Source organism: Tyto alba, unplaced genomic scaffold (genome assembly GCF_018691265.1).
Source record: "Tyto alba isolate M040663 unplaced genomic scaffold, T.alba_DEE_v4.0 Super-Scaffold_14, whole genome shotgun sequence".
NCBI classification, from domain to species: domain Eukaryota; kingdom Metazoa; phylum Chordata; class Aves; order Strigiformes; family Tytonidae; genus Tyto; species Tyto alba.
This window is the reverse complement of record NW_024881276.1, coordinates 15,778,319-15,804,466: the sequence shown is the minus strand read 5'-3', so window position 1 is coordinate 15,804,466 and position 26,148 is coordinate 15,778,319. Positions and strand designations below refer to the sequence as shown.

General features: G+C 44.8%; 1 protein-coding gene across 2 annotated transcripts; it reads right to left on the bottom strand.

Annotated features, from left to right (window-relative positions):
* Positions 1-775: 775 nt before the first annotated feature.
* On the bottom strand, positions 776-11,202 carry LOC104355827 (organic solute transporter subunit alpha). 2 transcript variants are annotated; one of them, XM_042788650.1, is made up of 8 exons: positions 10,706-11,202; positions 9,232-9,383; positions 9,042-9,115; positions 7,318-7,476; positions 4,216-4,327; positions 3,216-3,362; positions 1,733-1,838; positions 776-1,234 (listed from the first exon to the last, which is right to left on the bottom strand). In XM_042788650.1, the coding sequence occupies exons 1-8, from the start codon at positions 10,785-10,787 to the stop codon at positions 1,047-1,049; spliced, it is 1,020 nt and encodes a 339-aa protein (XP_042644584.1). In that variant the 5' UTR covers positions 10,788-11,202; the 3' UTR covers positions 776-1,046. The 2 variants fall into 2 exon arrangements, with proteins under 2 accessions (XP_042644584.1, XP_042644585.1); XM_042788651.1 differs by lacking the exon at positions 7,318-7,476.
* Between the last annotated feature and the right edge of the window lie 14,946 nt (positions 11,203-26,148).

Sequence of the window (26,148 nt, the reverse complement as noted above, 5' to 3'; positions counted from 1 at the left end):
CTTGTTCTCTAGACCCTTCACCAACTTCATTGCCCTTCTTTGGACACACTCCAGCACCTCGATGTCTTTCTTGTAGTGAGGGGCCCAAAACCAAACATGGTATTTGAGGTGCAGCATGCTGTTGGCCTTCTTGGCCACCTGGGCACACTGCTGGCTCATATTTGGCCGGCTGTTGACCGTTACCCTCAATATGCCTTTCAATCACTGTTATCCCCAGAGACACTGTTAGCACAAGGATCCTGAGTATCATTATTCCCATTTTTCAAGAAGAGAAGCAAAGTGCCATGTAACATCACAGACCAGTGACAGAAGACATCTCAGACTAACTCACACTTTCTTTTTCCAGGCCAGTGACAGAGAATCTGCCATCCCTAGGAAGAACATCTGCTAGTGACATATTTACAAACAGCAACCGTGTATTTACCAAGTTTGGAAGTGAATTGACAAGGAATGTAAAAAGTCTTGCCCTACAGAGATCATCATTTCTGTAGGTGGAGAGCCCAAACAGGTTTGGGGGCTTCAGAACAAATGTATGAAAATGTATTTACTGATCAGAATTAGCTATGGTGAGCTCCTGGCATAGAGTAAGAGATGATAAATTTTAATGGAGGAAGCATGGGAAAATGCTGTGTTGGACATATGATAGCAATCCAGGGTGAAATAAGATTTTAAAAAGTCAAAAGAGTTGAGTAAGAATGACTCTGGATTAACTCTAAATCATACCCATTCCAATAGATAAAAAATAAAAATAAAATAAAATCACATTGTGAGACAGTTAGGTTACCATCAAGTGCTCTGTAACAGCATAAAAGTACATGGTATGAAATCTTACTAAATTACATGGTATGAACACACTCACGCCATGTATATATCACTGGAGAATAAACAGGCTTATCTTTCCACTAGTGGTCCTTTCAGTTCTACAGCTCACAGGCATTTATGTCAGAAGTTGTTCCGACATGGACAGTGGCTATTTGTGATGCAAGAATATACAAACTCCTGAAGCTGAGCTTCCAGCTCCTGCAGAAGAGAAGCACAGAGGGCTTCTAAATCCTTGGCAATCCACCTTCACTAACTGCACCATTGAGGATAATCTTAGGAGTCTGCTTGTTGTCCTCAGCTTCTTCAGCTGTACTCTCCGGAGGCTCTAGGTCATCGTATCTTCTCCGATAGACCACCCTTGACATCAGGGTTATCAGAAACATTTCCATGATGAGAAGCTGCTGGGTTATATCTGCCAAAAAAAATGGAGGCAAAGTAAAGCCCCCAAGAGGGGGAAATGACTATCAGGCACAAAATGAATACCTGGCTTATTAATTTTCATCTGTGCAGAACAAACAAATTTTACCATCCTGTCCCCATAACAGAGTGTCTCTCACACTTGTCAATAAAATCAGTTAAAGAATTAGAGTATAGCCCACCAATAAGCATGTAATAATTTATGCATCCAAAATGCAAGAGATTTAATAGCAATTATGCATGCTGACTTCTTTTCCTCTCCTTTCTGCTTCCAACTCTTCTCATAATTAAGTTTGATCTTTGACAGCTATAAGTTTGACTATGACAGCTATAAAACTTTTGTTATTTTTTTTTACATAAAAGCTAAGATTCTCCAAAAGCTACATGATCCCAGGAAATGAGTATTTTGGGAAAACACCAGCCATCATAGTCAGCAACACTGAACTGGCACCTTTGTAAGTAAATGAAGAACATCCTTCCCAAAAGAACTTACATGCTCCTCTTGCTGAAGAGGAGAGTGGTGGAGCACAGGGAATGATTCTTTGCATGGCCAAGATGTTGATAATAGCTGCCTGCAAGTGGTTTAGAATGAGAATAAACTGCAGCAGAAAGAAAAAAACAGATGACTTAGCTACCAGAAAAAGGTTTATAGTTCACACAACAATTCTACTTTCATAACAGACCCTCTCTTGCCTCATTCCTCCTCCCTTGCCCTTCCTCTCCTCCCATCTACCAGCAGGCTGCCAGCCATTCTGCAGAATTCATCTTTGGGTCAGGATGATATTGCTCTGAATGTGATCATTAAATTAATTCTCAGCCCTTCATTTGGGAGGTGCAATATACACAGACCTCCCAGTTGGGATTTTAAACAATATTGAGCTCAGAATAATAGGCAACAATGTTTTAAAAACTTCCCGTTAATCTTACCTATAAACTTATGTTCTCCTTTAGGGAAGTAGTGACTCAAATAACGTTTTGATCTGGCCTCCTCTTTTTGCCACAGCCAGGGAGATGTGGTGCTCCCCAAGTTATGTGAGGCTGGCTTCCTTGCCATAAGGGATGAGGAGCTCTTTGCAGGTTGGGTTTGGCAAGAATCACTTATGCATCATATTACCTGCTATTTGCTGAGCGAGGCCTTTGCTGCTTTGGAGATATCAGAGTGTCTCTCCAGCTGCTGGTGTAACTGCCTGAGTACAAACCCTGGCATTAACAGAGTTTGCCATCCTAATCCTGGATTCACCCTAATGCAGCTTTGCAGGTGTGACTATTCTGTTTATTGCATTTGTAAGTGCTTAATAATTTACTTAACAGAGACCTTAGTGCACCAGCCTTTCTATATGTCCTGTTCAAGAAGGATGCATATCCAAGAATTCTGTTGTACTCTCTTCAGGGTGATGTGGAAGAGGGTGGCCCTGTCCCTAGGCTTTTTCAGTCTAATCTATCTGGTTCTGTTCCTTGCTATTTAATGATTCCCAGTGAGTATTTTCATTATTATCTAGCTCTGAAGTGCAGAATGGCCAAGAAAAATATTCTCAAAACACAACACTGTGACATGCTGAAACAGTTCAAACAACAGCCACCCACACACTGCTCCGCATCCTCTCCTAGTTTTTAAAAGTACACACCAGCATTTTAACATTGTATTTCAGGATACTATGTTTACAAAGCCTCCTTCAAGCCCTGCAGAAGGTGCTGTTTTGATTTCGGTTGCCTAAAAATAAATGGATTTTACGCAGCTTTCACATCTCTAGAACTCCTGAGAGACTAGAGGTAAATTGGCTCAAGCTGAAACTGAACGGCAGCCAAGGAGAGTGCTTCAAAGGGATGCAGATTTAATCAGGTAAAATATGCTTTTGCAGTGTATTTTATAAGAAAAAAAAAACACTAGGACTTTTCAACAAAGGACCAAGAACCGGAGAGACAGTGTTATATCAGCAGTTAAGAGAAATTCTTATCAGAAATATTAAACTTTTCACCTGATAAAGAGCAAACTTTGGGATGATCTTCTTACAGGTAAGGAGAGTCCTAACTTGTTGAAACATGATTCCAACTGGCCACAGAGCAATAATGGTGAGGACACCAACGAAGCAGCTAATCCATATTGCAGCTCCTTTGGGAGATAACTGAGAAGCAAATCAAACAAGTGTACCTATAAAACTTTACAGTGCATTTTACTATTTCCAGGAAGTTGTGAACCGGATGATGCAGATGTTAAAATGCTTGTTTCTACCTCCATGAAAGCTGATGGCAGCAACAGTTCTTGGGGTTTGCACAGGGAAACTGCACAGTACCAACTGGAGTGTTAGCACAGTTCAGCCTGAGAAGGTAACAAGTGACACAACCCCTCAGTCTGACCCTAGCAGCACCTGGGAACGCTCATGAGAGCATATTCAGCATAACAACTCAGAGAGGTCATTTATTTTATACCATGACACAACAACAACAACAAAAAAGTATTACTTTTAATCCAAGTTATCCAAGAGGTGCAAAGTTATTAGCAGACACAGACTTCTCCATCATCTTACATCCTACATGGTATAAAGCAGAAGTACAGCACTATCTTTTCTATTTTGCACAGACACAAAAATCACCATGATTTGCAGAAAAACATAGAATTAGGCTTCCTGTTTACATGGCAGTACATACACTTGTTTCTTAAGGCTGTACCTTACAAACCACAAGGCAGGTACATCCCACAGGGCAACTCACAGTCCTGCTGTTCTAACCATACAAGTTGGAAAAATATTGGAGCATAATCTGATGTCCAACCCACCGAGTTTCTTTTCAAGAGAAGACAAGAAATAAAGAGTCTGGAGGAAGGCAGAAATCATATGCTTCAGGGTCTCAAAAGAATACAGTGAGGACTCCCTTGAAAGTGCTCCCAGATTTCATAGTTTAGTTGTAGGCTAAGATACTAACATCAACCCTAAAACCTATGGATTCTGTGAACCATCTCTGATTGAAAGATTTACTTACATTGTAAAGGCTGTAATTTCCATTAGTCCAAAGCACTATTGATAAAAACATGAGCACTGGTCGCAGGAAAGCAAACTGAAAGGTGCCCAGCTTCAGCCAAAAGAGAGTTCGCCTGGCCAAAAAAAAAAAAAATCACATAGGCCAAGATCTTATCAGCAACCTTAACATTTTTTGGATACTGTCAACTGCAAAACTTTTATACTTCTGTAGCATGTGGCTAAAATTCGGGGAGGAACGGCTTCAAGATTAGAAAATCTTTCCACTAATTACCCAGTGTTTATTTAGTAAAGCCTCTACAAAAATAGTACTTTTCTTGTTCTGCAGCAATCAGATACTAACCAAAGCTGGGCAAAACGTGAAGTTTCTTTGACCTGAAGCTAACCAGAGAGTCAGTAGCAGCATAACCAGTTTCTGAACAATAATGCCACTTGCTCTTGCCTTGTTGCCTTACTATTTCAGTTCTCTGATGAAATTGGGCAATTCAGCCTTCCTGTCCAGACGCTTCCTAGTCCTGTGGCAGATGAAGAAAGGGAATCATACAGACCTAGGGGAAAGGACTGGTAGTTTTTCAGTGCATCACGAGTACTACCATGTAAGCATCTGGTTTTGCTCCTCTGTACTCTAACAGAAAAAAGGAACTATCTTTCACTTGAAACTGCACCAAGGCCAGCAGGACACCTTAGGATTTCCTTACTTCTGTCAGTATAAACTGGGTCCAGAACACAGCCCTTCCACAGTAACTGGGCCAGCCAGCATTGAAGGCTATCAGGGAAGGGAGAGATGCATTTTATAACAGTGGGCGTGAAAGCTGACTGACCTGAACTCTCCTTCAGTCTTCACAGGACAAGCTGCGGCTGCTCGGCTGGCTCATGTTTTAGTCTGTTACTGTGTATTATTTCCCATGCTGTCAATGTTGTCTTCACTGTAGCTCCCTGGGCCCTTGAGACTGCTGTCAGAGATGCCTCAGCAGACAACAGGCTGCCATTTAGTATGTTACAGGATATGATATAGCCATGAACCAGAAATTATAGGAATTACTCAATTAAAATAGCTTATAACCACAGGATTATGAACAGCACAAACACATGTGGAAGGGCCTGCAACTGGCCAGCCACTTAGTGTGTGTGCCTTTTCAAATATTTATTATTCCCAAAGGGTTTTAAAGAATAGTATGACAGTGCAGTCACTGCAACGCCACGAGTTGTTTCCCCTGTCAACGCAGGTCTATCTTTCTTCACCATCAGACCTCTTCTGCCACATATCTTCCCATTGTATGGCTTCTTACTTTGCCTCATCTGTCTACTGTACCTTATTAGCTTTCCCAGGACTGCTCAGTAGTATATGGATTTTTATAAGAATGAATCCTTCCCTCAAAGTAGCTCCCTGTTTCCCCAAAAGATACCTATTGGAGGAATATGAGACTGACCTTTCTCTGGTATAGCTTCCTCATATTAAAAAAAAAAAAAAAAAAAAAAAAAGTACCTTGTAATGGGAAAAGGCTTAGAAATCAGAAGCAGAGACAGTAGATGGGTTTCCCAGTGCTACGGACACCAGAGAAGGAGCCCTAAGCCCTCTGCAGAGCAAAAGGCCTTTTTTTTAAAAAAAAAAACAGGCAGCTGTCCTTCCTCTCAGCAGTTGTAGGCACTATCTAGCTCCTGAAAGAAGTTAACGTTAGCTAATATCACCAACAGGAGGGATAGTAGAGGATCCTCTCCCAAGCTCCCAGCTACTACAACCTATACAGAGGGTGACAGACATGGAAAGAAAAACAAATGTGCTGGTGACACATTAGATCTATAGTACAGCTCTGTCTCATGGCATTTCTTCAGCTTTGACTGCTGAAATGAGCCTGAACCAATGCCCATGAAAATTAGTAGGAGTCACTTAGATCCATATCAGTAGCTGCTGATTTCACGTCACTGTATTACATCCATTTTTGGAGGTACATTTTTCAGTTGGTTTAATACTTATTCTTCTTGGTGCCCCTTCCATGTAAATACTTAGTGTTATTTAATTAAAATAAAATGATGGAAACAAGAGTTTAAGTTCTGATACCGAATGAGGCAGTTTAAGAAAGAATTATTACAATAAAAAATGAGAATTTTTGCAAGCGCATCACAAATTGCTGTGCTGTGTTCTGTTTGCTGCTTTCATTTAACCAAATCACAAAGTCTCTAAGGCCCCTCTGACACCAATGTCCAGGCCCTCATAGAAAAGTCTCTGTCTTGCACATTCAGTCCTTCAGCTTTTGCTCCTCATGAGAGGATTCTCATGCTCTGTGCCAGTAGGAAAGCTCTGCAATATACATGAGAATTCCAGGCTTTGGAGTGGCGTGTAAATGACAGGGTGACACTAGCCAGAGAAGGAGCCCCACCAGGCCGTGCTCAACGGAGGCACGGTTTATGTTACAGTATATTGTCTCCCATAGATGCAGCTCTCCATCCTCATCCCATTTCCCAAAGGTGCATTAATACTATGTTTAGTAGAAGAAAGTATTTGCTTTTGCCTCACCAGACAATGCCATTTCACTGAGTTCGAAGCTTTCCAGGAATTACACCTATTTTTTCTTCTAAAAATTATTTTAATCTGAAGTAGTTTTAAAGTCAAAATCAGAATGAAACATTTCAATTTCATCGAAGCAAGAGAAATTTCCTTTCAAGACAGCCTCCATTTGACAGCCTCCCAATTTGGAGACATTTGTTCCCCTCTGGAACGAAAAGAAACTGAAATCTCAATTATTAGGTTTTCTAGAGTAGAAATTCCTCCTCCCACACACCACTGCTTACTACAGAAATGACTTCTTGGTAGAGAATGGGATTAGTTAGGGAGATACCACAGCGTTCGGCATTACTATGAGTGGGAACACTGCACTGGGTTAAACTGAGAGACGTCATGTTCTTGACTCACGCAAAATTCGACATTACAAAACCGAAATAAATTAGTGGTGCTGTACAGCCCCAGATTGATGGCACTGTTTAAAAGAGACGGCTTGAGACTGACTTTCGGGAAGCGGGGAGGCCCTTTGCTGTAAGCCTGGCCTTGCCAAGTTGGGTGACTTCCAGCAGCCGTTTTCCGGCCGGGAAATCTTAAAGGGCAACTCACCTAGTGATGGGCACACGAGGGAGGCAAAGGCAGCAGCAGCAGCAGGGACCCGTGCTGATCTTGAAGCGACCGTTTTCAAACCGCCTGAGGAGCAGCTTTTGACCTCCACACTCTTTAATCATCATCATCAGGAACTTGTGGATAACTATGGCAAAAAATCTAGGGGAGGAAGAAAATGCCAGCTTGAACCTGCCTGGGTGTAGGCCAGTGCCACCTTCTGCCCAGGGTTTTTACAGCTTGTGCTTTGCAACCAACAAAAATTCTAGCACTAGATGTGAGAAACCTCCTGCTTGCCATCACCTTGGAGGACCGTAACTGTCCTAACCTCACCAAAAGAGGAATAAACTGAGGCACAGAGCTGCTGTGGAATTTCCCAAAGCTGCACTGGTGGGTGGTGGCAGAGTCAGTATTAAAGCACAGGCTTTTCTGGCCAGAGTCATTGTGGCCATATTTTTCCATCAGTTATCTAGTCCTGACTGGTTCAAATTATTTAGAACAAGTCCTGTTTAAAAAAACGAAAAAGCAACAAACATAGCTATGTTCACAAATATACATATATATATATACACACATATATGTGTATACATGGCTGTCACTGAATGTGCTGGCCTAGTCAGGGTGTGGTTCCTCTGCAGGCAAAGCTGATCCAAACACCTACTTCTGCAATTCCACCTCTCCCTTCTTCAACACCTGCACATTCTCAACCCTTCCCAGGAACTACAGGTTGTGCAATCACCCTTTCTTTCCTGTCCCAAACAGATTTAGAGAACTGATTCACTGAAATACAACCTCACCAAATAAAAGAGGTCCTTTTCAGGTACACTGCCTTCTTGAGGGAGCTTGCCGTGCAGCTGGAGACTGAGGGCTAGTGGATGCAAGTGAAGGGACAGGAACCTGTAGTTTGGGCGAGGGAGGAGGGGGCAATTCAGACAGGCTTGAAGTGCCATAGGACTGGATCCTTGGAAGTTCCTGGCAATCTGTATTACCTGCACAAATTTCTGCATGCCATCAGTGTTCCTTGCTACCGTGTTTTCCCTCCTTTTTTACTCTACTCTCTCCGTAAATGCAGCGTGACATGGGGTGAGGCTATTCATGTGAGCCTATGATACTGCCCTGCAGTGGGTTCCCAAATCATCTCAAAATCAACTCTGGAGTGCCCAAGGCCACAGCGTCCCCCCACCTGGCTCTGTCTACCAGGCTGTGCCATTGCCTCCAGAAAGCAAGGACCACATTTCTCGCTTCTTTGTGCATGTCAGAGCTGTCATGCTCGCACAGAAAGAGCTTTTATCAGGACAACTGTGGAACATTTTTTACATTGATATAGTCATCGGAGGTTCACTTGCCACCATTAATAATAGACCTCCGTGGCTCATCATTAGTAAAAGCGCAGAGAAGGAGTCACAGGTCAGAATCTGATTCCACGCAACACACAGAGAGAGGAAAGAAAGAGTTCTGCTTCAAAGCTACTGTCAATCTGAGAGATCAATTACATGCGAGTCACAGATCTTTCATACTGAGGTTCCCACACTAGGGGACTGTAGCTCTGGGAACTGCTTCAGCATTTTCCACCTCCCAGAAAAGAGCTGCCAAGAGATTTTGACTCAAACCAAAAATTACTAAATTGTTAAATTTACAAAATGACTGTGTTTACCAAGAGCAGCAGATGTTTAAAGGGAAGAAATTCAGGGTTTGGGGTAATGTCTAGAAACAAGCAGAATACTCACATTGCTGCTGTGAAATCTGTAAACATTGTTGAGCGAGGAATCCACATACCAATGCATGAAGTAGTGGCGATCACCTACAGAGAAAGGGAGGAGGGTTGGACGAAGGGCAGGGATAAAGCAGGTTCATGTAGATTTTCAGGAAAACCTTATTTTCAACACTGAATTTTATCTCTTTTCCATGGTAACTTACTGGAGCTGCAGCATTAATCCAAATTATGATTGATCTTTTGGAGGAGGGGATTTTCCTGTAGATGTAGACTGCTTCCTCTATAAACACCAGATTGGCAATTAGCGTCATCAGAGTTAAGATTGCAAAGAGAAATCTTCCTGGTAGGTCAAGGCCTGCAGAGAGAGGAAAGAAAAAAGACAGTTCTGATTTATTTCATAAGTATTTCAAACATTTAATGTAAAGACACCATCTCTGAGGGGCTCCTTAGCCCTTTTCCTGCAAAGACTTGCACTCGTCCTTAGCTACATAGACCACTGACTCCACAGGATGATTCAAATACTTAAGTTCATGACCCTAAGTCTTTCCAGGATCCACAAACAGCATACGGGAAGAATATGCCTCCATGTTCTCAAAGCATTATGCAAAAGTACCCTTCAGAAAGGTGAGGTTACAGGACAAATGTCCTTAGATGCATGTAACTATGTAACAGAATATAAATAAATACATAATAAATAATATAAATAAATACAGTAAATACATGTTATGGAAACATTTCCAGGCAGACTACAAGCAAAAATGTGTTTATTCGGTATTAGTTCTTTGCTTTCACTGTATGTTCATAGGCATGTTTGTGCATAACTTCCTTGGGCATGCAAACTTTTTAGGGGCTTGGTGGAAGTTTGTGGGCCACACAAGCAATATAAGGATGAGCCCCTGATGTATCTAGCTCGAGAGAAAACGCGATGCCTTCACCAATTTCTTTTTTACTTCTCCTCTAAAGCTGGATATGGATATTAACATTTACCCACGGCTGATGGGGTTTATGTCATTGGCACTGGGGATGGGTATCAACTTCTACCCACGCCTGATGGTTGAGGTGTGTTTTCTCCCAGGAAAGGTGCTTCTGGAGACAGAAGCAAGCACTGCAGTGGAGTCATGTACAATTTAGAAGTTCGTGCTCATCACCAGTGATAGCTCCCGCTGTGGCCACAGCCCATCTAAAGGCACACGGAGCAGCGCCCGCACAGGTGAGCCTTCGCCCCAGCGTTTTTAACCTAACCAGCTTCACAAAGCCCCAGCACGTCCAGGCTTGGCCGCAGGCGGAGCGGTCCACGCCTCAGCGGACACCTCCCCACCTTCGATCTCGCCACGGGGGACCCGGAGGCCAGGCGCGGGTCCGTGGGTCGGTTCGGCAAGTCCACGCCGACCACCCTTCCCCTCCGCGACCGCCCCGCTCCCTCACAGCCGCGCCCGCAGCTCTGGGCTCCTTTCCCCGAAGCCGGAGGCAGCTCGGCCCGATGCCAGGCGGAGCTCCGGCCGGGGCTTTCCTCGCCGGGGACCAACGGCAGCGGGCCGGGCCGGGCCGGGCCGGGCCGGGCCGGGCCGGGCCGCCGCTGAGGGGGGCTTGCGGCCGGGCAGCGGGCAGCGCCCCCCCCCCCCCCCCTCACGCCTTCCCGCCTCGCCCCGGCGCGGGCGGGCGGGCGGCCGCACTTACTCTGGAGAAGCTCCTGCGAGTAGGGCGGCTCGCTGGCGCCGCAGGACGGGTGGAGGAGGGTCTCGTTCCCCTCACCCTCCATGGCGGCGCGGCCCCCGGCCCCCGCCGCGGTGCCCGGGCAGTGCCGGGGGGCGGAGGTGGATCGGGCGGGGGTCGGTGCCTCCCGCCCGGTGCCTGGCGAGGGCGGGAGCCGCGGTGCGCAGCCCGGCCGCTCGGGGCTGCCGAGGGCCGGTTAATGATTAGCCCGGCGGCCGGGGCTGGGCCTCCGCGCTGCCGCCTGGCGCCCAGCGGCCCCGGGCACCGGCGGGGTGGGCAGTGCCGAGCCCCGGGGGGTGTCGCGCCCCGCTCCATCTGCCGGAGGCCGTGTCCGGGCTGTCCCCGGAGTCTCTGCTCGGGCTCCGCGGAGGCGGCCTCGCAGAAGCCGGCGAGCCCTCCCCGTCCCCGTCCTTTCCAGGTGTCGGGGCACCGGGAGCGCGGGCTGGCAGCCGAGGAGCGGGCGGGGTTGCCCGGTGCCCTGCCCGCCCTCCCCCCGGCCCGGCCGTGGCAGCTCTGAGCACTGCCCTCTCTGCGGGGGCCGGTGGAGGCCGAGAGCTGCTTGGGCAGGGTGGCAGACGTGCACAGGACTTTCTGTGGAGCTCTTCACTGGAGACTTCGCGGTAATCTTGGCTGCAATGGGGTGAAAAGCTGCACCATCTTCTGCACAGGTTGAAAGAGAGTACGTCGAGGGTAGGAATACACCAAGGGATTTTCCACTTTCCCACGTGGTGCACCTGCTGGAAGGATCCTTTCTGCAGCCCCAGCATTTTCAGGGAAAAGGGGAATGAGCAATGACATGATGGGGTTTGGTGACCCACCAAGTTGTTCTGGATAGTTGGACTGAAAGCTGGCTGCAGGAAGCAGCGGAGGGACAGTTACAGCGCCGGCTGACAAAACAGCAGGTGACACGCTGTATCATAAACACAAAGCAGTATTCAGGGGGGAGGAGGACAGCCCTATGCAATGATGAACTATTGCCACTCAGGAAAAAGATCTTGGGGCCACAGTGTATAGTCCTTGTAAATGACAGCGGAGGAATCAGCAAAGGAGTGCCGGGAAGTAGTGGATAGAGAAGGGCAGGCACAAAACAGCTAAAATGTATCTGGAGGCCTCCCTTCATCAAGGTGGTATTGCAGGAACTTGGAACAAATTGGGGGGAGGTGGGGAATTTAGGGACTGTGGGAAGTTTGCAGGCACCACAGGCCCTTGTGGTAAAAGCTGCCATCTTGCAGTTTTCACAGGATTCCCAAAGGTTTTACAGGAAGGACACTAAAACCCTGCCAGCAAGAATACAGGGATGCAGAGGAGAACTGAACTGCTCAGTGGCTAACACTGGGAGGTACTCGCCTGAGAAAAGGCAGATCTCTTCCAGTGCGGCAGGACTTGGGAGCAAGACAGATGAGGCTACTGACAGCCTGTTCTGTGTCTGTCAGGAGGACTTGCTTGCAGGCCAAAGTCATTTATGTCGAGTCCTCCTTGACATCGCTGTCATTGTTTTCACTGCATGGAAAGGTGAAAAGGAGAGCTTCACAGTTTCACCAGGAGGGATGCAGCTGTAGCTGGCTGTTAGAATGTGGTATCTGCCCAGACTTCACAGGCTGCCCAGAGCATCCTCCATCCAGCACATCTTCTGCCACCCAGCTGTAGAAAGATACAGGCAAAATTCCTGAAACTTTGTTCCAGCTTATTTTCTATTTGGAAGTCTGCTTACTCATCCTGAAGAAACAGTTTCTAGTAGAGGGGGAAATAGACTTAACACACTATGCATTTTCAACACATTGTGCTTGATTTTTTATCAAACTATTTGAAGGTGATCACATATTCTGAGATGTGATTGAAAGCTCAAGTTAGGGTTTGCTGAGATGGAAAGATGACCCGAGGCCTTTGAAGGTTCTTCCTGAGTAGAGGAAACGGGATTCCCATCTGCTGCTGTTTTGGTTGCCAGCTCCTTGTATTCCCTGAGAGCTAAAAATAAAAATCCCTTTCCTGCGAATCCCTTCTTTTAATGAGGCAGGTTTGTCAATGCTTTTGTTAAAGAAACTCACACATTAAGTATAGGAGTGACAAAACTCACAGCTATTTTACTGTATTTAAAAGAAACCCAGAATCTGCTTAGACTTAAGAATTCCTTGAAGGATCCATAACTATTCTGGATTTGACAGTCATATTTTAGTCATTCAGCAATACCAGTTTGGAGCAAATAATGCAGTGTACACTGGATGTGGTGTTAAGAGAATTCCCTGTCTCAAACCTGTAGAAAATTACCAGGTTGAAGTTTAGAGGTTAAGGATTAATTCTCAGCTGCTGTTATAGAGATCCATCCTACTCTCTCTTCTACTGGAGTCTCCTGCACAGAACAGCATCTAAAAACAAAAGCAAAAACCTACTGGGTTTCCTATTTGTTAGAAACACAATTTGCTGTCTTTGGGTCAAACGTTAGATCCACTTCCTTAAAAGCTGTTGTATGTCTGGGGGGAGCATGCATCACCTCTTCCTCACATCCTGGCTATTTCTTGGCAACAGTGTTTGCCTGATATGGCCTGAAGAACATGACATGACCCCTCAGCTACCACCGTTGGAGGTCTCCTGCTCTGTTCACACTTTCTTAGCCCAGGCTCTTCAGCAGTGCCCTCTGCGCTGGCCCCTAAGCCAAATGCCGAGTCTTTACACCAACAGCAAACCCTTTAAATCCCCAGGAGCTGTCTTCACTATTCCAGTTTTTTATTTAACCTTCTATTTTAATACAGGATATTTTCCACAAAAAACACCTTCAGCAGTAGAAGAGTATTTATAAATGGATCACCTATCTATTTAGATGCATCAAGAGATTTTCACGGTTCCTCAGGATAAAAACCACCTGTGAACACAGTTCCCTGCCCCTGTGTATCAGGGGCTCTCGGGTACTTTGTGGTTCAGCCCCCTTCCAGACACTGCACTGCTCAGATTTGTTTCTTCTCAAGGAACATGCCTCTTTGCTTCTACCAGTGTGCTCTTCTTGTAAAGAGCACTGCAGATGTTTATCTTTCTTCAATTTTTCTGATGACTTTAATTTTCACCTGCCTCACTGCAGGAATAGCCGGATCCTCTTAGCCCTGTTGAGCAGGACGCCTGTTGTGGGAGCACGGCCCCCATGGTGTGCAGTCTGGCGGAGCTGATGTCACCTGTGGTTTCTCCCCGAAGGAGGCAGACTGGCTTTCGGGAGGTGACACAGCCCCGCTATCCCATATTGGTGGGCCAAACCTATAGACAGAATTCCTGATGGCAGTCCTGGCTCAGAAACTAAACAGCATGAGATCCTGTAGGCTATCTCACAGGACAAACTCAAAGCTCCATCGCATAGGGTACGTAGGGTAGGCTAATGTATTTTGGTTGTAGGGAGGTCTAGCAGACATCATCGCCAGTGCAGATGGGAAATACAGTCAAAGACCTTTCCTGAAGGGAAAATTACATTCAGCTGAGTTCAAGCTAATAAGAAAACTTTGTATTACAAAAATAAACCGACAATTTTCAGTGCCCCAGGGCTGTACATTAGATTTCTCACAAGTTTGGATACCGAACCAGCTAAGAAAAGTCAAATAAAATGGTACAGCTTCCAAAGGCATGTACAGGTTTTTTCTCAGCTATAGCATATTATACAGTTGAACTTGGATGCAACTTGGTCTTTTCCACTATAAAGCCGTTGACTTTTCACCTACTGCCAGTAATAAACTACCCATTTCAGAAAAGGTGGCTCATTAATGGAAGAAAAAGAACATCTTTATCACTGTTAGGGAGATTAATAATGGAATTTGCTTGTTAGTTGGATCCTGGCAGCAACTGTAAAAATAAAGAAATACAGTGATTACAATGAAATAAGTTAACAAAACTAAATTATAATTTTCATGCCTTTTCAGATGGACAAATTTCTACATTAGAAAGAATATCAGGTGTGCCAGAAGCTTTACACCTGTGCTTTTAATAGGAAAGCTTGGACAAAAACTCTTATCTGTAGAGAAGCAATAAAAGAGAGAGGCTTTCATTAAATCCGAAGCTAACAAGTGTGATTTTATCTCACTTCAAAGGTAACAAATCAGTTTCTGGCAGTAAATATAGGGGAAAAGTATAAAGAGGCAGAATAAAACTATTATTTTTTTAATATGTTACACTTTCAACCAGCTACGAGTAATTATTTGCCTTGTTTTACCAGTTTAATTTATGAGCGATTGGATGTGGCAGTAGAACAACAGAAAGGAAGTGCACAGTACTTCATAGTAGAACAAAAGAGCTGAAAGAACCTTATAAAATTAGGACCCCAAATTGGTGGTAAGGGGGGTAGCCAACAATCAGCATCCTGAGGGAGAATAGAGGCAGGTAGTGCATTTGCTCTGCCGTTGCTGTGATAAAGTGCACGTATTTGATTGCAGAGCTTTTCAGCAATGGAAGAAGTTTTTCCCCAAAGGAGTGTTGATGAGCAGTAAGACAAATATGTCTCAAGGACCAAGTAAATGCCACTTTGTGAGCATCTCATCTGTGTCCGAGGGCACTGATGGGCAAAGACAAACCTCACAGATCTTCAGCATCAAAAAAAATAGATTAGGATTAAGAAGTTCTTTCCCTAGCGTGAATTTCTGTAGATTTTGTCTTCCCAGTCTTGATTTATAATCTTCAACTTCTAGACAAGGGCTGTCAAGAATTCTGAGAAGTTTATGTGTCAGAAATATCAGTATATCTGAACTAAATCTGCTGATAAGAGGGGTGATTTTTAAAAGATTTATTGACACAAAAATATTTTTTAACTTTGGTTTATGTGGAAACATTTCAGTCTGACGTTTCCTACATGAACTGTTCTGCATCCGCTCTTGAAGGCAAATTTTGAAATCTGAAACATTTTGAAACTCATTAAAATAACAAAAGTGATGGAAATCAAAATGCAATGTTTTGAAACAAGGAAATTGTGCACAAATTGATTGATTTATTTTTTGTCTATAGAAGTTTCTGCTTTTCAGCATAATTCAGGATACCAGACCTGAAGAAAAGCCAATGATCTCTTTATGGAATAGGAAAAACAAAAGCTAAGGACCTCTTTATGGAACAGGATATGTAGAGTCAAGACAACTATGCTTGAGATCATGTTTTACAGCTGTTTCCTGGAGGGGAAAGCGTGAGGCTCTTTGGAAGTTACTGATGTTCTTCTGACTGGAAGGCGGCATCTCAGGCACACTGCGTTAATGACTAAGTCTGCTTTTTCCACAACAGCCAGGTGCTGGGCAAGACAGATCATGCATTTCTTCCCACAGGTCATAACATGACAGAAATGTTTTTTGCTCTTTCTATATTGCTATCGCTAGGAAGGAAAGAAAAGAAAACAAAAAACAAAACAAAACAAAACAAAACCAGAACACACACACACACCCCAGTAAACCTGTAATGTAATAATATAATAAAAAACCCCAAACAGAACACAGTCCCAAACTAGAGGTATGTTGTTCTGTGTAGCAAGCACATCACTTACTAGCAAGTAAGGAGAAAGGAGCATACAGGTATGAATGCAAAACACTGTCAGTGCAGGTTTAGCAGGGACAGCAGGATGGTCTGAGATGTGATGAAATAATACACAGGTCACAGTAAACCAGAAAAAAAGAAACTGTTAGCAAGAGCAAGAAACTGCATGGCTGTCTCTAGCACATCTCCCTTTCTTTGTGCAGATGTTGTCTGTACCTCTGATCCGCGTGCAGTGGGGGCAAATGTGCTCCAGATGTAAAACTGCTAAGCCAGGGGCATCTCTGCTCTCAAGGCTGGGGGTGTCCTTCCCCTCCAGGACTGACAAACCTCACTACAATGTTTGTGATTCTGACAAAATAAAAATTACTCAAAACACTAACTTGTAGAAGACTCTGTAGCTTTCTTCTGTGCACCCCTGGGGGTTTTTACAACATCTGACAACGTGTTGCAACCGGTGAGAGGTTTCACCTTAGGCCCTTGGTGTGTTTGCTGTGGCGGCCCCCCTCGCCCCGGGGGGGTTCCCTGACTCTTCCCCAGCTCACAGAGACGGGCAGGAGCAGCTCAGGCTGCCGGAGGAAAGGGGGGCACGGGAGAAAGCTGTAAGGTGCTTCCCAAGGGGATGTTTCGCTTCCATTGTATCTGCATTTGGACAGAAATGGGGGTCTTGTGAATACAGCAAAGGAGGTTCACAATAGCTGTGGTATCTTTTTGGTTTTGGCAAAGATTTCTTTCAGCCTATTGTAGAAGTGAAGCAGTCTGTCTGAGTCTCAGCTTTTCTGCCTGTGCGGCGGCACAGCTGTGCTTGCCCTGCAAAGCAGAGCGGTGGGAGGGTCCCCCCGGGGGTGGCTGCAGAACATTCAAGTGTTTCTTGGTCACTGTACAAGTAGACAAGTGAATTCTTCTGATACTTTTCCTATTTGGAAATGTATCATCTTTCAATGATTCATTACAAAATAGTCACCAAATTCAAATGTTTAGCTTTGAAAGACAGAACTGTTACACTTTATTCCCAAATGTAGGATTAAAGACCTCATTTACAGAGAGAGAGAGACACTGCATAATTGTATTAGCTGATATTTGTATTAGCCAAAAGATGGGTTCATATCAGCTTACTCCTTGAGCATAATGAACCACAAATGACTGAGGGTATTCACATCCTATCAGCAGCTGTCACACCATCTTAGCAGCTGTCAGGGGGCACAGCTAGAAATCTGTGACTGTCCAAAGAGCAAAATGGAGTCTGAAGTAGTATAAAAAGTCATCACCAAGTAATTGAAAGAATAGGTTCATACCGGCCTTAAAAAAAGTAAACAAACAGCATCACTGTAGTGAACATATAATTATATTTAGAAGTATCTTTTTCTGTGCGCTTGTGCCCTCTCAAACCTTTGAATGGAATCTGATAGCCATGATTTAATTTCTGATGTTTTGAACAAATATGCTACAAAAATGCTGCCTTCTCCTAATGCAGCTCTGCCTAATAAGCAGCACTGACATACTCCTTAACTCTCATGATCCATTGATATGGAAGATTACACATTAAGAAAATTTGCAAAGACCTGCCAGAAATGAAAAACAATTTGAAGTAGAATAAGTGTATATGAGTGTTGTCCTCTACTGTGTATGTATCTGGATTTTTATCTGAATGCAGTTGTCTTCCACACCTTGCACACATTCATCCTACTTAGTTCAAAGTGTTAATTTGTCATCCTCTTCCATATGGAGTAAACACGCACACAGGACATAAACGCACACCAGAGTCATCCTGAACTGAGACACAGGCTCCTGAGGGACTGTGAATCTGGCTCCAGTTTGCAGAGCCAGAAGACTTCAGAGCAGGACTTTCCGAAGATCATATCTGTCTCAGGAGGGGTTTCTTTGGCAAAGACTCAATACCTGTTTCATTAGGTGAAACTCTGATCCTGTCTTTCCATAAGGAAGCAAAAGTAGTAGCTGCCAGTAGACACCCTGGCAGTTCCTGGTTGTGTCTTTCAAGCCAGGATAGGAATTCCTGCTCCAAATGTCAGAGTTTTGGTACTCCTGCATTTCCAGAAGGTCCATATTTGACCTGGTGGGAGACTGGAGCAAAGAAGATACACTGAGGTGACTCACCTTTGGGTAGGGTACACCTTGCACATTCCGCTTCTGCAACTTGCGTAAGGGCAGGCTGACCCGCCCTGGACACCGCCTGGCACCTCGTCCTCATCCTGGTCCAGCTGCTGGGGCTACATGTGGCAGACGTGGCACCAGAGTGGCATCAGCTGGCCACAGGCAGGCTTGTAACCTGAGAGAAGGATGTCACCCCCATGCAGCGCAGAACCCGGTGCTTAAAATGATAGGAACTGTTACTCTGGCACTTTCACAGCAAACTCAAGAGGGATGGGGAGGCTGGGGCTGACGAGCAGAAGGAGAGATGCGTGCAATATTTCTGGTGAGGGCTGGGACCCTGAGGGTGCGGGACTTGCTTTGGGCTCTCACCCAACAGCCAGCAGCTGAGAGACCAGCTATGTCTCCCCAGAGTTTCTCCACTGTCAGGCTACTCTGCAAGCTGGTTTCTGTGGCATTTCTGCCTGACTGAGGATAGCTGCAATAGCGTATCCCAGATGTCCACTTTGTTTTCTTATCAGCAAAGCCTCTTTTAGCACCTGTCCCGGGACACTATTCTTCCATGTCAATATAAATACACATACTTTATCAAGGTGAATTTCATCAACATCTGTTTCAGGAAGGAAGGAGGTGCTTTAGAGCAACTAGGAACTGTATTGCTGGCCACTTCCTTTTTATTTCTTGAACCATTTTCAAAACAGCTGTTACATATTCCTCTTACATATCATCATCTCATCTCAGGACATGCAATAGATATATTCCAGAGTTCCTGAGGGGACAAAGATTATTATAAAGAGATTGGGATTTTCTTTTTTTTTTTTTTTTTTTTTTTTTCAAAAAAGAAGAACATAGGAAGGAGAAAGAAAACCAGATGTTTTGCATGCTAGTGCAGGAAGAGATAACTTTATTAGCTTGACCTGAGTAAGCTGGGAAAAAACAGGAAGGTTGTCAGATGTGAGGAACCATCAGAGACAGCAGTGTGCCAGTGACATTTTAGTAAATACATTTGCTTCCTGTGCTGGGTTTCTGTGGCATAGTTTTTGGTAGTGGAGGGCTACAGCAGTGGCCCCTGTGAGAAGCTTCTTGAAAGCTGCCCCGGCTCCAAGTCAGACCCAGCTCTGGCCAAGGCTGAGCCAGTTAGCAGCAGTGGCTGTGCCTCTGTGATAGCGTCTTTAAGAAGGGAAACCTGAGAGGGTGTTGGGGACTTGTGAGGAGGAGTTACAAGGAGGACAGCTATCTGAAAACCTAGGTCAGTGGAAGGAAGGAGGAGGAAGAAGGGCGGGTATGCTGGAGCAGAGACCCCTGTGTCCCGTGGTGAGATGGCAGGGCCACCCTGCTGCCACCCACGGAGGTCCACGGTGGAGCAGAGGCTGGCCTGCAGCCTGTGGAGGAGCCCACACCAGGACAGGCGTCCGTGCTTAAAGTAAGCCAGAGCCCTGAGGGGTGAAGTGTCCCCCGCTGTTGTGGTTCGGCACTGGGAGGGCTGCAACACGCGGGGGGTGACCCACGCCGGAGCAGCGTGGGAATGGCTGTGGCCCGTGGGGAGGACTCACTGTGGAGAAGGTTCGTGGAGGACTGTCTGCAGTGGGAGGGGAGCCATGTGGAGCAGGGGAGGAGTGTGCAGTGTTCACCCCACCTCCCGAGGAGGAAGGAGCAGAGAGCTGACTGTAACCCCCATCCCCTGCCCCCTGCACCGCTGCAGGAGGAGGTAGAGAGATGGGGAGCAGAGATGAGCCCAGGGAGAAGCCTGGGTGGGGTCATTTCTGGATGTGGTGGCACTTCTCACTGTCCCACCTTGTCTGTTAACTGTTGGTTTTGTTGGTGTTTGAGTTAAAGTGATGTTCTTTTTTTCTTCCCAGAATGAGTCTGCCTTTTGCCCATGACCATAATGGGTGAGTCACTCCTTCCTGTCCTTATCTCCATTTCTGAGCCTTTTACTTTATTTTCTCCTTCCCATTCCTGAAGAGAAAGGGATGAGTCAACGGCTGGATAGTGCTTGGTTGCCCACTGGGCTCAAACCAGGACACTTCCCCAAGAAAATTTATGGCTCAAATACAGTAAACTTAGGCAGCTTTTTAACTGCAACCAGGCTCAAAAGGCAGAATCAATTTTAACATACTATGAGCTAGCCCCTAGAGAGAGCTTTTCTGCACATCTTTCTCTTGGTTTGATGAATTCACCAAATATTTTCAGATGCTGCTTACATTCCTGATAGCCTCCTTCTCTCTTCCCCTCCTCTTTTTGTTATTTTATTAGAATATCTTTTTGTTTTACAGGATAAATTGTTCATGTTAACGTGTAAGTTGCAGGGTGTGTGGTCTATCTGAGATCCAAGCAAGCTTTCCTGCTTTTGCCTGGCAGTTCCCATGGCAGCATCTGTTAGCTCTCCCTTAGTCTAACATCTTTCTGATTTACCTCCACTTGCCTCTTCTGTTATCTCCTCTTGCCATCAATTGCCTCTTTCCTAGCATTTGACAAGTTGACTAGCACCTTCATATAGCAACTATCACAGCTTCCCCAGCATCTTCCAGGCCTTGCTGACAGCTGAATAATATGGTATCTGTCCTGCTTCAGAACTGTCATTGCCACATAATAATTTTCAGAGAATAATTTCTCTGATGCCCTTTGTTTCTTGTTCCTCTGTCTCCCAATTATACAGTCAGTTTACTGTTTCTCCAATATTTACTCCCCAGCAATTCATTCTGACTTTGTAAGTGAAAGCAAGAAGCAAAATAAGTTCCACCCGAATGCTGAGCTGTGTATATTGGGGGAGGAGGTGTTCAAGTCTCATGATAGAAAATTATCTTTGACTGACAGGTAATACTTAGGGTCCAATTTCTGCAGTGCAAACATCTGCATGACCTGAAAGTAACATAAACATTTGACAACAATTGCTTGGAATTTACTATGGCTGAAGACATTCACGTCACTAGAACTACTTCAGTGAAATGCTTGCAAAAAGACACATTGTTATCACTCTAGAAAGAACGGGAACTTCATAATACTCGGTATTTTTCTTGAAGTCTCATTTTCTTCAAAAATCTCAGATTTTGATAAAATAAAAGTCAATTTTTTGAAGATATTTTTATCAGAAAAAAATATTGAAAATGTGATCTATATCCTAAAGATTAAAAAAACAAACAAACAAACAAACAAACCAAAACAAAAAAAACCAGAATGCAATAAAAGTTATGTATCTCTTTAAATCTCATCATTCTGTGAACCAGGCTGGTAACAGCTCAGTCCAATAAACTAGAATACTGAAGAAAATATATTCAAACCAAATCCATGCTTTTAATGATTCTTGGGCTATTTTTGCACTTGATGAACCCATTCCCTTTTTAAAAGTCAGGTATTATGCCTCTGGTGTTTAAAAATGGGTAGACATAAAGCACAGCATTGTTATATACTCAGTATGGTTCCCAAATGCATTCATGTGCTTCTGGTTCTTGCAATTCTGGAAGAGGGGGTGTTTCCTTGCCTTTACTTGCTTTCTGCCTGCAAAGGCCTGTCGCAGCCTTTGTGGAAGCTGTTTCTATTCCACTGGGAAGCTATTGACCTGTATAAAACTGTGTGGAGCTGAGAGTGTCCCTGAGAAGCCATGAGGCAGCAAAATCAGTAGCCATTTCAGGAAATTAAAGATATGCCTGTGCCCAAGCAACTCACGGCTTTTGTGTGACAGTGGAGAGCATCTCAGCTGTGTTCCAGTACCAGTTCTCCATCCACCCGTGTCTCCCATGTGCAAGACACCCAGGAAGCAACAAGTGAAGTCTTGGAGAAACACCACACTGTCACACTGGATTATGCAGAATTGCAGACCAGCTGAGGAGTGGCAGCACCTTCAGGGATCATCTATTCTGCCACCCCCGCTTGGGGCAGGGCTGGTGAGAGCAGGTTGCTCCAGTCTGTGTCCAGTTGGGTTTTTAATATCTCCCGGGATAGAAACTCCACAATCTGTGCAACCTGTGCCAGGGATTGATCAGCCTCACAGTAATGAAGTGTCTTATTATGTTCAGTGGAACCTCCCGTGTTTTGGTCACCACTGAGACAGGTCTGGCTCCATAAGGTTTGTTTCTCTATAAGTATCATCAGATATTTATATATATATTTATTTACACACCACCACCACCATATATAAATACTCTCAGGTATTTTTATACATGGAGAAGGTCCCACTGAGTTTTCTCCAGGCTGAGCAGTCCCAGCTCTCTCAGGCTCTCCTTGTATATGTGCTACGGTGTATACCCACCAACCATTTCACATATTCAGCTTCATCCCTGGAATATTCTGGTTTCTGGACATTTATTTATAGTCTGTGGGTACTTCTCTGATTTATGAATGTACCTGTGTATGTTTTGTATGCTCAAATAATTTTAAAATGACATAATGTTTTCACCTCTTCATCTACAGCAGATATATACTGGTCAACGAGAAGTAAACTACACTAGCAGGGTCTTCCCATATACCTGAAAAAGTAATGAAAAATGAGTCACGTTGTATTTTGTGTATTTGATACAACCTCAGTGGCAAAGCTCTAAAGCAAAAGTGAACCCACACACCTCCCCATTTCCCGCAAGGATTTCGGAGGGGAAGAGAAGCCTAAAAAAGGAGGGAAATCCTAATGATATTTCATGGGAAAGAGGGGACATTGGAAGAAAAGACGAGTGAGCAGGCCTGAAATGTGTGAGTGTGGCTGGTGCTGCTTCATTAGGTCTGAGAAGGGTTTCTGTTAAGAGTCATCCCTTAAAGTAAAGCAAAGCTTCTAATGACAACAGAGCCCAGGAGTTGGGGCCAGCTGGCCTGCCGAAATGTCTGGCAATAAACAGAGGGAGAGAAGAGCCCCAGCACTTGGCACAGCAGCACAGCCTGCCCCGAGGAAAGAGGAGTTGAGGAAGCCTGGGGTGTCCCTGCCACCCGCGGGAAGATGCCTGCTTGAGCTGCTGCTTCTGATCTGAAAAATGAGAGCAGAGACAAGGGCTTTCCTTTCTGTTGGGGCGAGCCAGAGCAAAGTGCGGCTGATGGCACAAGGGCCAAGAGAAGGTCCCTTCGTGCAGCTGGGGTGCCAGCCTAAGCCACAGCACCTAAGGGGCCAAACACCCAGGCAAGGTCTGGAGGGCACGGTGACAGTTGCCCCACCAGAGGACAGAAGAGGGTAGAACAGCTATAGGGAAACTTAGATAACTTATGTTGTTCTTAATGTTGGCCTTGCAAATGTTTTCTTTTTATCCTCAGCTAAAGTAATGTTGTGAAGGCAATTAATTTATGTCTGAGAATGCGTTGGGAAAATGAACTCCCTGAGCACGAGGATGGTTAGGTGTCATTTTCTCATGGAGGATGTGAAGTGGAGGAAGGGAGCCAAATGAACCCATTTAAATATGGCTCTTTGTCCTCCCAGCCAAGCCCTGGCAGAAGGGCTAGGCAGGAAAAAGAGGGACCTTTAGATTGCTTGCCTGCAGCTATTGACTTGGTCTAATTTTGGCAGTTTCCTTGAGAAGGAAAGAACCACAGGACAGAACCACTCCCTGCAGTCATGGTTGTTGTGACAAAATCATTGTAAAAACCATTAATTGTACAGTCCTGTCTATCTCCTTCTTGGAGAGTGTTATTTCATCGCACTAAGAGCCCATGAACAAGTATTTCCTATCAGTTGTGTAACCTGGGTAAAGTCCCCAAAGGAAAGGGCGGAGAAGCTTAAAACCAGAGCAAGCTCCTTGCCAGTGACAAGTGAACCTCTGCCTGCCCCAGCGGGCTTAAACCTGGGTGAAGGAGAAGCCCCTCCAGATGAACCTGGCTGAGCCAGGACGGAGTTACACACACCCTTAAGTCCTTGGCCAGGCTGTAGGGCTCTGCTGTGACCCCACCACTGAAGGAGACGTTACACCAGGAGGTCAAGGCCATGCCATAGCTACGTTTCTCAGCACAGGGACATTTCCATGCCCAGGCCTTACGACATGGCGGCCACCACAGGCATGCCAGCGAGGCTGGACTGCCTCCCCCAAAGGGCGTCCACCGTGGTGATCATCACCCTCATCGTGGTGATTATCATCTGTCGTGGTGATCCATCGTCATCACGGTGATCATCATGCACTGGTAGCAGGAATGGGGTGGGGAGGGATGGAGCCGGTGAATTTGGCACCCCACCGTTCCTGGATAGTTTGCACACAGGTGTTCATACACACGGACTGTTGGGAAGCCCTCTCTCCTTCCCTTCTTCTCTCAACCTCTGGCATCCAGCTCCGAGGGCCCAACACCAGGGGCCTCACTTACTTGTCCCTGATGGAAAGGCCCTGGGGGCTCTTCTGGGAAGCAGGAATGCGGACAGAGGAGGGGCTCGCTCCGCCTAGCCACAGTGAAGCCCAAGAAATAGCTACACAGAACTTGTCACTAGAAGATCTCCTGGGGAAACCCGGGTCCTGTTTTCTTGTTTACTACCACATTTGTAAAAATGGGAGCACCCTTCGACCTGCCCAGGGCTGGGACGAAGCCGTGCTCCCCAATAATGGGGTAACACCTGGTACTACTGGGGTGCTATCAAAGGTAGTGCCCTGCTTTACCATACAGAATTGTCACATTCTGCCTCAGAGTTTCAGACCCATTTGGATATCTGCAGAATGAAGAGGGTAGCCTATTTTTTTGCAAACTTCTTTCATTTTCCCTCACCTGCTTTGACTAGTATTTGAGCATGTTGGTATTTCACATTTCCATAGCCATCTTGGCCATACCCTTTGTCCTTGAAGAGTGCTTCTGTCTGATCACACTTCCAAGATCTCTTTCTTTTCTAATTCAAAATTAGACCTGGATGGAAAATTATTTCTTCTGCCTCCTAAAAATATTTTGATATTAAAAAAGAAACAAACAAAAAAAAAAAGGTTTTTTTAAGCTTTGGAAAATAGAGGTCTTTGAAAGTAAGGTTGAAGACAGAAAAACTAGCTGGAAGACAAATGTTGGGAAGAGGCAGTGTGCAGGCTTTGTACAGAGTGAAAGCTCCACTGAAACTGGAAAATGGGATTGTTTTCATAAAAACTTTTCATTTTAACAAATATGTCACTTTTATGGTGGCAAATTATTAAGTAAAAAGTCCTAACCACCTGTACCCCCGATTCTTTTCTTCTACAACTATAGAGTACCTTTCTTTCATTTCGCCCCACAATACCAGCATATTTTTCTTCTTGTTCTCCCTTTCTTAAAAATAAATGAAGCAGAATAATATTCATAATTCTGTAAAGAAAATTACTTTCGATCCTATTCCCTTGCATATTATTTTTGTAAGGGTCAGCCAGAAATCAATCTCTCTTGCTGCATTTTTTCTTTGCAGTGAAGTGGTAAAATGTGAAGTGCTCTGTAGCTAGAAATCTAATTGCGTAGGCATAAAAATCATATCCATAACCATCCTACGTATACTTATCTCAAGATGTGTCTCAATGTCCTTCAAAGCAATAACTGTAACAACTGAGAATGGGACAGGGGGGAGCTTAAATGTTATGACTCATTTATTTCCAGCAGATGTAATACACTTCAGAGAAACCATAGTGTTCATAACGTAAGGGACGCTCTGATGTACTGGAGAATCTTTAAAGCCATTAAAATAAAACATGAACCACTAAAGCTGTTCGGGTATTTTTCAACTTCTTATTTAAGGCACAGACACCAAAGATTGCAGTTGTCTTTGTCTGATATCTAGTAACTCTTTCAAAAGACTAAAAAGGACATGCTGTCAGGCTGCCTCTTCCATAGGAAATGAGGAAAATCAACCCAAGATGAGTAAACATATTTTTGTGGTGCTGTGATTTATAATATTCACCCTAGGTAATTCAGTTAGG